We start from the raw sequence: 11,967 nt of genomic DNA, 5'->3' as shown, positions 1-11,967 counted from the left end.
TCTCACAAGACATTATATCATATACTTCACTTTTTTACCCTTTTTTGAAAATTTGAAAAAAAAAAAAAAAAAAAAGAAAAGAAAAAAACATCAATCTAAACAACACACTCTTATTTTTGTGGTGGACTAATATTTATTGTTGTTTGGTGGTTAGTGTATAAAGAGAGTATGGTGTGTGACCTGTGTGTGTGGCCTCACTCTTCTTTATGTGCCTGTCTCCCCAAACTCCAACCCTTTTTCTCCTCTCTCTCTCTCCTCTCTCTCTCTCTCTCTCTGCAACAACCAGATCTCACTTCATCTGTCACTGCTGTACGCATCTCACATTCTCACTCACATTCTATTCTACTTTAGGGTTTCTACATTTCCTCTCCAAATATCCACCGTTTCCATTCCAATCTCCATCTCAATACTTAAAAAACCAAACAACAGTAATGCATGTTTGATGTTCCCCAGTGTTTTCTACGGCGTCGGTGCTACTGCTGAATTTCACAGTAGTTCGCGCCCAAGATCCGACAATGGCGATCGAGTCAGGATGAGGAACATCGCTGTGTTGCTGTAGACGTCTGCTAGAAAGTCTGCCCGCAGCTGGGAACACTCTGCTTCTGCCGACGAACTCCTCTCTTTTCTGGATGTAAGCCTTCTTCATCCAACCGACGAAAGCGATAGGGCACTGCTTTTATTTTCCTCTATAATGTTAGCGTTTGTGCTGGCCTTCGCTTCTATGGTAGAATCGCTAGCCGCATTGTGGTTTGAGCTTGTGAGGAACTTTACTTTATGTCATTGGCATGTTAGTTTGATCTTATCTACTGCATTTAGTGTGTATACATATTCACTTGTCTTTTGAAGTAGGTCTTTGATGATTCACTGTTCTTATGTGTAGAGCTGATGAAATTGAGTGTCTTAATATTGGTTTAGCATCATCCATGACATTTGATGGATAGGCTTATTAACTGATCCAGTGTCGGTACATTGCGAACAGTTTTGCCAATTTTCAAGTAACAGACCAAGTTGCACATTCTCTTTCTACCAACTTTGAATTTTGATTCAAATTTGTGTGCTGTTTTGATAGAGCCAAATGCTTGGGCATTCGGAAGTGCATCCTTATATAGCTTGACCGTATCAATACATCGTAACCGTGTCAAAAAGTCTTCACATGCATATAGGACTATAGTTATTTAGTTTCTTTTTTTGTCTTTTAGTTTCATGTCTCAATGCCTTGCACTTGCTCACAACTGTGCCCGAATTGTGTGTGTACTTACATTTTATACAATTTTCATAAGATCGATTGCAATGCTTTCCTTATTAAGATAGCATAGGGTTTGTAAGTTGTAGAATGTAAACACTTGATCAGAGGCCAAACTTCAGAAGTACTATCTTTTAAAGCTAACTGTGACTGCCACTTATATTTGGTAATAGTATAGTTGTAAATAATCAGAATCATGCTATTTTAATTGAATACATTAAATCTATTTGATTACTTTAAGAGTATTATTAAATGAAATTAACCCGTCCTATATTATTAATCTTGTTTTGGGAGCTTAAGGAGAGAATTATATGTATGATTTTCTATATTGTCGCTACATTTTATGTTTTCTTACAAATGTTAGTGGTCTACAAATTTATTTTAATAAGCAGGTATGTTTTTCTTTTCTTCAATTTTTGTTCTTTTGTGGATATTACATAAAGTTATCTGATGCAAGGTATTCAAATTTACTTTTTTAAAATAATAAGGGATTATGTGAAGATTTAAATGGAACGATAACAGATTCCTACAGCAGAGTTATATAAGGATAATTTAATTTGTGAATGGCCATTAGGCTTTCATAAACGTTAATTATACATACGCCCAACTTCTAGGCTGAATCACTTGTCTTAATGCCCGCTGCACTCCTAAACTCTTCGAGAATTTATTGTTACAGTACTTATTGCTACTAGTTTGCTACAGTCTTTCTTTGTCTCCTAAATGGTTTGATTCTTGTAAATTTGAGTGGAGGGTGCACATGTATAAATATATATGTAGGCTCTGGTGTGAGGAACAATGGGCAAGTTTGTAGGTGGAAAGGACACTGGATCAGGGGTTTTGGAACGCTCGTTGAAGCTATGGTCTTTGGTAATTGAGAGTGTGCGGTGTCGAGGAGGCCACCAAAGACGTGAGCAGAAGAAAGTCAAAGTGAAGAAGCACTCTGGATCAGAAAGGTTGTCAGAGCTTTTGAAGCAGCAGGAGTGGTGGGAAAATGGCGAGGAGCAGGAGGAGGTGAGGAAGAAAGAGCAGGTTCTAGAAGGGCTTAAGAAAGTGGCCAAGAAGTTGCAGCAGCAGATATCAATGGAGGAAATGTTGGAAGGTGCTACTGAGGTTAGGAAGCTGACCAAGGACAACCCACAGAGCAGGACTACTCTGGCACTGCTCGGCGTCATACCCCCGCTTGTCAGCATGCTTGATGATCAAGATCCCACCTTTGTTATTCAGATTGCTGCTCTTTATGCCTTGCTCAATCTTTCCATTGCCAATGATGCGTCAGTTTGCTTATCCTTTTACTTCTCCCACTCTCTCCCTCCCCCCATTCTCGTATGGATGCTAATCTTCACTCTTTTATCGTACAGGTGGTTTAACATAATCTAGAGTAGATTGTTGATTTGGATAGGGTATTATATACTGTTTACAACTTGAGTTGGGTTGGGAAGAAGGGTTTTTGTCCTGCTAGATTTCTTAAGGTTCTGATGATCCAATCTTGCTTCGGATGTCGATCATTTCAAATCTACCTAATTTTTCCGATGTTTTGCACTTGAAGAAAAGAAAAAGAACATATTATGATCATTTTGTTCATGCTTTGAAACTTCAACTTTGTGTTTGTTTGTTTCTTCTCAGGAACTATCCACTTGCTTAGCTTGCTAACTATAATTTTTTGGGAAGCTTTCAACATTTTGGGTATTTCTTGGACTGCACACTGAACTGCTTTCTTAGTTAATATGTGTGTGTATTTGTTATATGAGATATGATAATATCTCACATTGAATGTATTTACTGATTTGGATTTATGTGCGGAAACATTAACCCTGCACTTTTGGTAGTCATGACACTGCATCTGTTTCTGTTCGCGATTCTTTCTTTTCTGAATTCTTTTTTTTTTCCATTATACTGAAATAAGCTGTGCTTCTTCAGGAACAAGGCTGCCATTGTAAAAGCCGGTGCCATCCATAAAATGATAAAGCTCATTCAATCTCCAAACGAGGCGGCTAACCATCTGGCTCTCTCCGAAGCAGCAGTTGCCAATTTTCTCGGATTGAGTGCTCTGGACTCTAACAAACCCATCATCGGATCTTCTGGCGCAATCCCTTTTTTGGTGCACATCCTCAAAGATCTCGATAAAACTATTAGTCCTCAAGCTAAGCAGGATTCGATGCGAGCACTATGCAACCTCTCCATCTCTCCTCCAAACATTCATGTGATGCTAGAGACCGATGTGATCCCATATTTGTTCGCAAACCTTGCAGATATGGACTTAGGCGAGAGAATACTTTCTATCCTTAGCAATATTGTGTCTGTTCCAGAAGGCAGAAAAGCAATAAGCACCATCCCGGATGCATTCCCAATCCTCATAGACATTTTCAATTGGGTGGATTCCCCCGGATGCCAAGAAAAAGCATCTTATATCCTAATGGTGATGGCCCACAAGTCTTATGGAGATCGGCAGGCCATGGTTGATGCTGGAGTCGTTTCATCATTGCTTGAACTGACTCTTCTTGGTAGCACATTGGCCCAAAAAAGGGCCTCCCGGATATTGGAGTGCTTGAGGGTCGAAAAGGGTAAGCAAATCTGTGGAGGAGGATCAGCCTCGAATATCACACTGTCAGCTCCACTTTACGGGACGGACCGGCAGAAGCAGGCTCTGGAAGAGCAAGAGGAGGAACAGCATGAGGACGACGAGATGATGAGCCAAGAGAAGAAAGCGGTGAAGCAGTTGGTGCAACAGAGTTTGCAGAACAACATGAACAGGATGGTGAAGAGGGCTAATCTTCCCCATGATTTTGTTCCTTCCGATCATTTCAAGGCTGCTCTTGCCCCGAGTTCGACGTCTAAGAGCCTGCCGTTTTGAAGGTACTTGAATATTTATTTTATCTCTGTGTATCTATTATCATCATCGTTTTCCTTGGAATAATCCTGCAAAGTGAACATGGTGAAAAGGGTAGTAGGAGGTGTTTTGTGGCTATTATGAAGTTTGGGAAAGTATTATAAGTTTGTTGAGCAGTGACTTTTTTGGAGTATTTTATGGTAGTTTTGGTAATTGGTAAGTTTTTGGCTTTCTTCTTATATCTGTTTACTGAATCTAATAATTTGTAAATTAGGTTAAGCGTCGAACACCCTCCATCATTAGGCCACTTCTGGTTATTTTATTTTTTTTTTAATTATGATATGGTAATTCGCAATCATTCTTTGAGTGAGCCGATCGAACTTAATAATAAGTTTTTTTTTTATTATTATTATTATAATGTAGGAATCTATTGTCGTTAGATTGGGGTGATTCTATGGTTTTCATTCATAAAGATATCTTGGTATTTGGTTGTGTTTTGATTTTGGAAATATCGAAAATTTAATTAAATTGTTGGTATAAATAAACATTTGATATTATATGAATAGGATGTCTCATTTATGTTTTTAGAAGAAAGCACATCTATTATCTATATAACGAATTAGATAACTCATGCTAAGGCACAAGGCAATGGGGTGGATAGCTGATAACATGTCATCTTTGTTTGTTTGCTAATAGTCACGATTTTGGGGTTTTATTTTCGGCTTTTTTATTTGAATAATTACTTAAACGTGATATTGCGTGAAATAAAATACTGAAAATTTTGAAATTGATTCAAAATGAAGTATTAGATTTGAATTTTATTTAAATAATATTTTGATAAGATATTTTATGAGAAAAAATAGTTTAAACTCACAAAAGAACAACTCCATTTAATTTTAATTTTACTTTCGAAATGACATTTAAAATATACTTCTTCCGTTTTAGCTAATTTGTCCATTTTAAAACGAGGGAGTACCAAAGTAGAAAAAGTTGACAGATTATTTGGGACGGATGAAGTAGTAATTTCTAATTCAGATGTCCATTGGGTGCTGAATGTTATATATTTTCTCGTTTTTCCATTTACCAAATTCACATGTAAAGTATATAGGTAGTGTTATTTTGACAATTAGTGAACTATTTCTTGTTTATAAATATAAGATAATAAAATGATGTGATATTTTATTTAACATATATATTTTCGTTTCTAATTCAATTTTTATCATTTTTATTATTTTCTTATGTCCTACTCAAAAATATAAAAATATTTTACACATTTTCACTTACTAATACAATTTTATTATTTCTTAATTTATTACAAAATTTTAAAAATACATCTAGAATGACGTATATATATATTTTTATTAAAGACAAAGGTGTTAGGTATTACAATGGCCTAAATTTGTGCAGCATGCACCCACATTAAAATTATTTTCAAAAGTTTGAGTATATTTTAATGAAGAAAGTATTATTAATTTTGTTTAGAAGTTAAAGCCAAATACACACGTTTCTTTAGTAAAAATTAAAAAATAAAATAAAAAATAATAATTTGAATTTGATATTTAATAAGATATTTTGTAAAAAAAATATATAGGGAAAAAATCAATTTTGGTCCCAATATAATCAAAATTAATCCCAATATAAAAAATTCATCAATTTTGGTCCCAATATAACTAAAATTTATCAATTTTGGTCTCAATATAAAAAACTCATCAATTTTGGCCTCAATATAAACAATTTCAATCAATTTTGGTCCCATTATAAATAATTTTTATCAATTTTGGTTCCACCGTTAAAAAACTAACGGAAATTGCTGACGTGGACAAAACGGAGATGACGTGGCAGTTGACCTAGAAAGTACACGGCCATATACAATTATACACGGCCATATACAATTATACAAGGCCATGTAATAACATGACCATGTATATTTCAGTTTATAATTATACACGGCCATATACAATTATACACGGCCATGTTACATGGCCATGTATATTTCAGTGTATAATTATATATGGCCATGTTGGTACAATTATACACGGCCATGTTGTTACATGACCATGTATATTTCAGTGTATAATTATTCGTGACCATGTTCTTACAATAGTTGTTTAATGTGATATAAATAGCCGTTGATGCTATATTTTTCAATGTAAAATAAATTTGTAATATAATATAAAAAAAAATTGTTTGATTTGATATTTTTAGAGAGAAATAAGAATTTGAATAGTAAAAACCTGTATTAAAACTCACAAAAGAACACAATCCAATCCAAGTGTTTGATTTGATGACTTAAAAAGAAAAAATAATAATAATAATAATTAGTGTAAACCGAAACTAAAATCAAAACCAAAACCAAACTTAAGCAACAGACCCTAATATTCACTGCTTCAACTAACACATTCATATACACTTATGTTATTTATATATGTAAATGTAGTGTCCATATACATATATCATTTCCCAAGAACCAATCCTGTACACATTTCTTTTTTCAATTCAAGATCAAAGAAATATAATCCTTAATTAAATTACTTACACAATTTTCAGACTTCTATTGTATTACAAATGTTAGATTTAGCTGTCTACTGTGTTATCACTTCATAGCTTGAAATCTATAGTCGAGGCTTCACAGCATAAGCATAATAAGTAAGACTTTTTTAACTATAAAGAATCAAGTAAAACCAAATGAAAGTTACCCTTGCTTGGTCGACTCAAGGAAGAAGAAGAACATTCGACAATATGAAGGATTAAAGCATATATGTATATCTATTTAGATGCTTAGCTTTTAGAGAGTTTAGTTGAAGGATTTGATTCTCAAGGATAATGAAGTTACAAGAGAAAATCTCCACAGCGTCGATTTGCTACCAAGAAGTGTTTCTGAGTTCAGAACAATTTGTTATCACTCAAAGCAAATGCATGCAGCAATGGTTACAAATTACTATTGTATCTAACCAGGGGTGGGGGTTTCTTTTTGTCATAATCAACTCAAACTTCAAATTTTCACAAAGTACAATTTATTATTTACCCCTTGCCAATCCAGAGAGGTAACACAAAATTCCAAGTCAAATTGAAATTGCTTTCTCCAAGCATTATCAAAGGAGACTCAAATGCAAAATTGAATACCTTATCAAACTTCCTGAGGTTCAAATGGTAGGCAGAATGGGACAAATACCAGCTGCTAACAGTCGAAATTCGAATCTAACTAACATTATAGTATGAATCCAGAATAGCATCAGCAAGGTACTCACATTTGGCTGCAGATAATCCAGCTAAGGATATCCTCCCATCCTTGGTCATATATATGTGCCACTTGTTCGTCATGTTCTCACTCTGTTTCAGACCAATAGCAGAGAAAAATGCCGTCAGGATCTCATTAAATTAATTCAGCATTTCCAAATGTTTAACATGGCTAAATATTTATATATTCATCTTGCAAATAAATGAATAGGTAAACCAACCCAGTGTCGGGGAGTAAAAATACCGTTGTTTTTCAGGATACACGAAGAGATTATATGGGTACTTATTTTCAAAAAGAAAGGCTTTAGAAATATGCTACGTATATGTACATATATATCAGAGGAAATGATCATATCTATTTAAGTACAACTTATTCGTACATACCTGAGCTTTGCTGAGGCCAGTAAATGAAAACATTCCGATCTGTTTGAGGATAAAAGACCAGTCTTTCTGGTTGTTATCCTTTGCGGTCAGATTATCATGTAGTTTCTGTCTAACACTCTTTATCCTTCCAGCCATCAATTCCATCTCTTCTTTCCATTCATTAAAGAGCTCGGGATTCCCAACAACGTGAGCAACAACCCTTGCTCCATGTACAGGAGGATTTGAGTACATTGGCCTAGCCAGCCTTTTCAATTGGCTTTTCACCCTGCACAACCAGCATGAGTCATCCCCAGCGTTTCTATAACTAGTAATTCGAAATAATTGTGATTGAAGCAAATCCCCCAACATGAAGAGAGAGAGAGAGACCAGAATATGGTGTCTGCTAATTTCAACCCCAGATTTTTCCTTCTCACGAGAGTGTTCTTCCAGATTAATCATAAGAATTAGTAACATTGCTATGCTAATAGGTATTAGCCTGTACAGCTATGTTTCATCAAGTTATCAACTAGACTTAAGTTCAAACTTCAAAGCCTACTTAAATTGAGAATGGAATAATCAAAACTCAATTTTCCATAATGTCAAGCCAGTGAAGTAAACAATAACATCCCAAAGATATGCAATTGCTCATACTGGGTTATTTTGTCCATTTCAAATGTGTAGAAATCCTAATAGCGATCTAAATTTTGCAAAATCAAAGCATAATACTCCCCCCTCCCCCCCCCCCCCCCCCCCCCATATACCCTTGAAATTTAACACAAAAATACAAAACATCAACAATACAAGAATTGCACTTTTGTTATTACCTTAGTGCAATATCAGATGACAAGCAAACAACGTTGATTGCTCCAATCCTTTCAGCGTATAGACCCAAATTCTTACTGTAAGACTGAGCTATGAAAACCTCCATGCCTCGGGCAACAAATAACCTCACAGATGATGCATCTTTATCCAGATTTCCACTTGCAAAACCCTACACTCAAATCGGGAACAACATAAAAGTGCCTATTAAAATTTTAGCTTGATATCAATTTAGTTACAAAATTTTGGAATTTCTTCTTGTGGTGGGCCGGTGGAAAAAGTATAAAAACATGAATAGAAACACTGCCTGAGTGACTAATATTCTAAGTCACACGCAAAGCCAATAAAACCATCAAAAATATGAGACATACCTGGTACGCAACATCAAAGAATGGTATGTGGTTCTTCTCCTGAATGACATCAGCAATTTTTTCCCATTGTTCTGGAGTGGGGTCAATGCCAGTTGGGTTGTGTGCACAGCCATGAAGCAACACAAACGATCCATTTGGTGCTTCCTGTAAGAAAACGAATTTGATGATGATACTAATAATAATTGGAAAACGGCTTGATATATGAAGTATAAAATAAAAAGATCAGCCACGTCTGTCAGATCCATTAATTTCAGCATGACAAATTTGTCCGGTTGTCACTCATCAAAGACATATGCCTTTGATCATGGATTTATAAATGACCATCACAGCATGAGTTAGAGCTGTCCACCGCCTTCCGATAGTAATAATGTAGCGCAAGTAGAAGTGCCAACGTTTGGGTGATATTTTCCAGTGATGAGTGTGCATTTTGGATTCTTATACATTTACAAGTGGCTATCAAGATTGGATTCTTTCAAGAGTCAGAAAAGATAGTGGTAGAATCGGAAATTCTAAATCCTAAGTATTCATCATACAAACATGATGAAAGTAAACTAATTATTAGTTATCACATATCACTAATGAATAAAAAATCACATATTTGATTCCTTGAAGGAAGTTGCAAACATAATGAGCAAAAGGCAATCACATGTAATGTACATCTTGAATAGTGCTGACTTACATCTGATATTCAGAAAGGTCTATAATCAAAAGAAATAGTTCACAAAAAGGGTGAAAGGCTAAAATAACCTTGATGTCGGAGATCATCCCTTCAAAATCCAAACCAACAGTTTTGGGATCATAATAACGATACTCAGACCATGGAACTCGTGCATCATTAAATATATTCTTGTGGTTCCCTGCATCGAAATAAATAGTCTGACTACTAAAATCCTATCCAGGAAGCTTCAAGAGAATTTTGACAAATACCCCATGTTGGAGATGATATCAAAACTTTAGAACCAGGAAAATATCTCTCTATGAATGCTGCAGCAAGCCGCAGAGACCCAGTTCCTGAAAGACCCTGCACGGTGGCAACCTACACAAAGATAGTGCAATTATAATATGATTCAGGTTCTACTTCGGATAAATAAAAAAGCAAAAAACAAAAATAAAAGATAGAACTTTTCTCACTCTTTGTTGTTGAATAACAGCATTTTCAGCACCAAATAATAACTCTGCCGTGACCTTGTTAAATGCAGCCAAACCTTCAATTGGTAGGTACTGCAAAAATTTTATATTCTTTCATCAGTCTACACTAACAAGAAGACGATGATATCTAATAGAATTTCTCGAGCTCATGTCTCAGGTACCTCTTTGTTTTCACCACGCTCCAGCATAAGATTTTCTGCCTACAAAATATTTTAAGCAAATGTTTAGGCATAAATATTGCTCCTAAAAACATACTCAAATAAATACAAAATAGGACTGTAGTCTAGTACATGAGTGTTCAGAATTATTATTAGAATATGACTGTTCTCTCCAAAATTGAGTTAATATTATGTTCCTTAAGCTAGAATTTTGAATTATAGGTTAAACTTAATGTTATTTTTTATCGTTTCAGTGGGACACTACAACGCTTTCAACTGTGACAGTTAGAAGCAGACCATTCGACACGATCAAGAATAGATTAGAAGCAACAAACATACTTTCTTCACAACATTGAGCACATAGGGCTGAAGTTCTTCAGTTCGATAGGCACCCACACCAAGATTAAGCTTCATTTCATTTGTATCTGCCCTGAATGCTTCAGAAACTCCGAGAATGGGGTCGGGAGGAGCCATAGTTATGTCATTAAATCTGGAAGTCTCAACAGCTACACTCATGCGTGCCCTGGTGAAAGACTGCAACAAAAACAGCACGATCAATCAAATAATACAGGGGATAAATGTTGTCATACAATTCGATTTCCTCAAAAGAAATGCGCTGTTTAAGCTTGAGAACCCCTAGGAAATAACTAAGAATGAACTATTTCAATCGAAACTAACACTACACAACCAAGGATTCGACATTTTCGTAACTAAGAAGCAACCACATCACATTACGGCAGTACAATGTTCGCCCTCCAGCGATTAACATACCTTTGTCTTAACAAATTCTTTCCCCAGAAATGTAGACTGGTTGCAATTTCCGAGCTTCGGATTTGCCTGAAAAAACAACACAGATCACATTACACAATCCAACAAACTAGCCATTTTCCGCCTGCTAAAATATCCCTAATTCGCCAATACAGACAGTACATTAAACAACGATGGGAAAGGCGGCAAATTCGGCACACTAATTGGATTCAGAGAGGTTGATTCTTACCTTGAGATTGGCGGCCACGGAGCGCGAAGCGAATGGCGGAGCAGAAGCAATAGATAGCAGGGCGGAATCCATAGCTTTACCTTGAGGATCAGATACACAGTTCAGTTGGGTCAGATCGGTGGCAGAGAGCAAGAAAAGGAACGGAATTGCAATCTAAAAATTAATGAAACCGACCACGGCGCAGTAGAAACAGCAAATCAGGCGCGTTCTTGAGTGACCTAGCAGTACAGTTGGGACAGCAGCAACGGCAGTAGAGGACAGGACAGGACAGGAAGGAAGATTAGATAACGAGCTGACGGATGAAGAGAGGGAGGGAGTCCTGTCTAGCGATGGCGATGTATTCTAAAGGCCTGTTTGGTACGGATATAATATTGATTATTTTTTATTTTATTTTATTTTATTATTTTTTTTTTCTAAATCAATATCATAATTATTAATTGGTCATATTAAAAAAAATTTATCAATTTTAATTTATTGACTGAGACTGAATGCAGTCTTAATCAGCAATACAATCTTGTTGATTACTCTCCACTTTGAATATATATATATATATATTAAATAATTTTAACAAATATATAAAAATAATAATAAATATGACCTAGTTTATAATTATATTGAAAATAAGAGCGTGAACATTGTTGTGTTGAGGATATAGTAATAAACATGTTGTACCGAGAACAAGTCATTAACATGAGTATGAACACGGAAAGGAATACAGGCGTGTTCAGAAGTATAAAGTAATCAACACGGTCGTGTTAGCTGTTTGGGATGCTCAGTCAGCCTTCTAAGTCATCTAACACGGC

The 11,967-nt window shown here is 35.6% G+C and overlaps 2 protein-coding genes across 2 annotated transcripts; one reads left to right on the top strand and one right to left on the bottom strand.

Annotated features, from left to right (window-relative positions):
• The first annotated feature begins 200 nt into the window (after positions 1-200).
• On the top strand, positions 201-4,290 carry LOC127255390 (U-box domain-containing protein 4-like). The gene is made up of 3 exons (XM_051280899.1): positions 201-631; positions 2,021-2,514; positions 3,161-4,290. The coding sequence occupies exons 2-3, from the start codon at positions 2,039-2,041 to the stop codon at positions 4,092-4,094; spliced, it is 1,410 nt and encodes a 469-aa protein (XP_051136856.1). The 5' UTR covers positions 201-631; positions 2,021-2,038; the 3' UTR covers positions 4,095-4,290.
• A 2,609-nt stretch (positions 4,291-6,899) lies between these two features.
• LOC127255933 (aspartate aminotransferase, chloroplastic) lies at positions 6,900-11,505 on the bottom strand. Its single transcript, XM_051281719.1, has 12 exons — positions 11,339-11,505; positions 11,165-11,244; positions 10,939-11,004; positions 10,507-10,701; positions 10,171-10,209; positions 9,992-10,081; positions 9,788-9,896; positions 9,608-9,717; positions 8,861-9,004; positions 8,495-8,661; positions 7,692-7,956; positions 6,900-7,400 (listed from the first exon to the last, which is right to left on the bottom strand). Exons 2-12 carry the CDS (start codon positions 11,234-11,236, stop codon positions 7,269-7,271), a joined length of 1,389 nt encoding a protein of 462 aa, XP_051137676.1. The 5' UTR covers positions 11,237-11,244; positions 11,339-11,505; the 3' UTR covers positions 6,900-7,268.
• Positions 11,506-11,967: the final 462 nt, after the last annotated feature.

The sequence above is a fragment of the Andrographis paniculata genome, unplaced genomic scaffold (genome assembly GCF_009805555.1).
Source record: "Andrographis paniculata isolate CXL003 unplaced genomic scaffold, ASM980555v1 Contig54END, whole genome shotgun sequence".
In the NCBI taxonomy this organism is placed as follows: domain Eukaryota; kingdom Viridiplantae; phylum Streptophyta; class Magnoliopsida; order Lamiales; family Acanthaceae; genus Andrographis; species Andrographis paniculata.
Note: the sequence above shows the minus strand (reverse complement) of the source record. Positions and strands in the feature narration are given on the sequence as shown.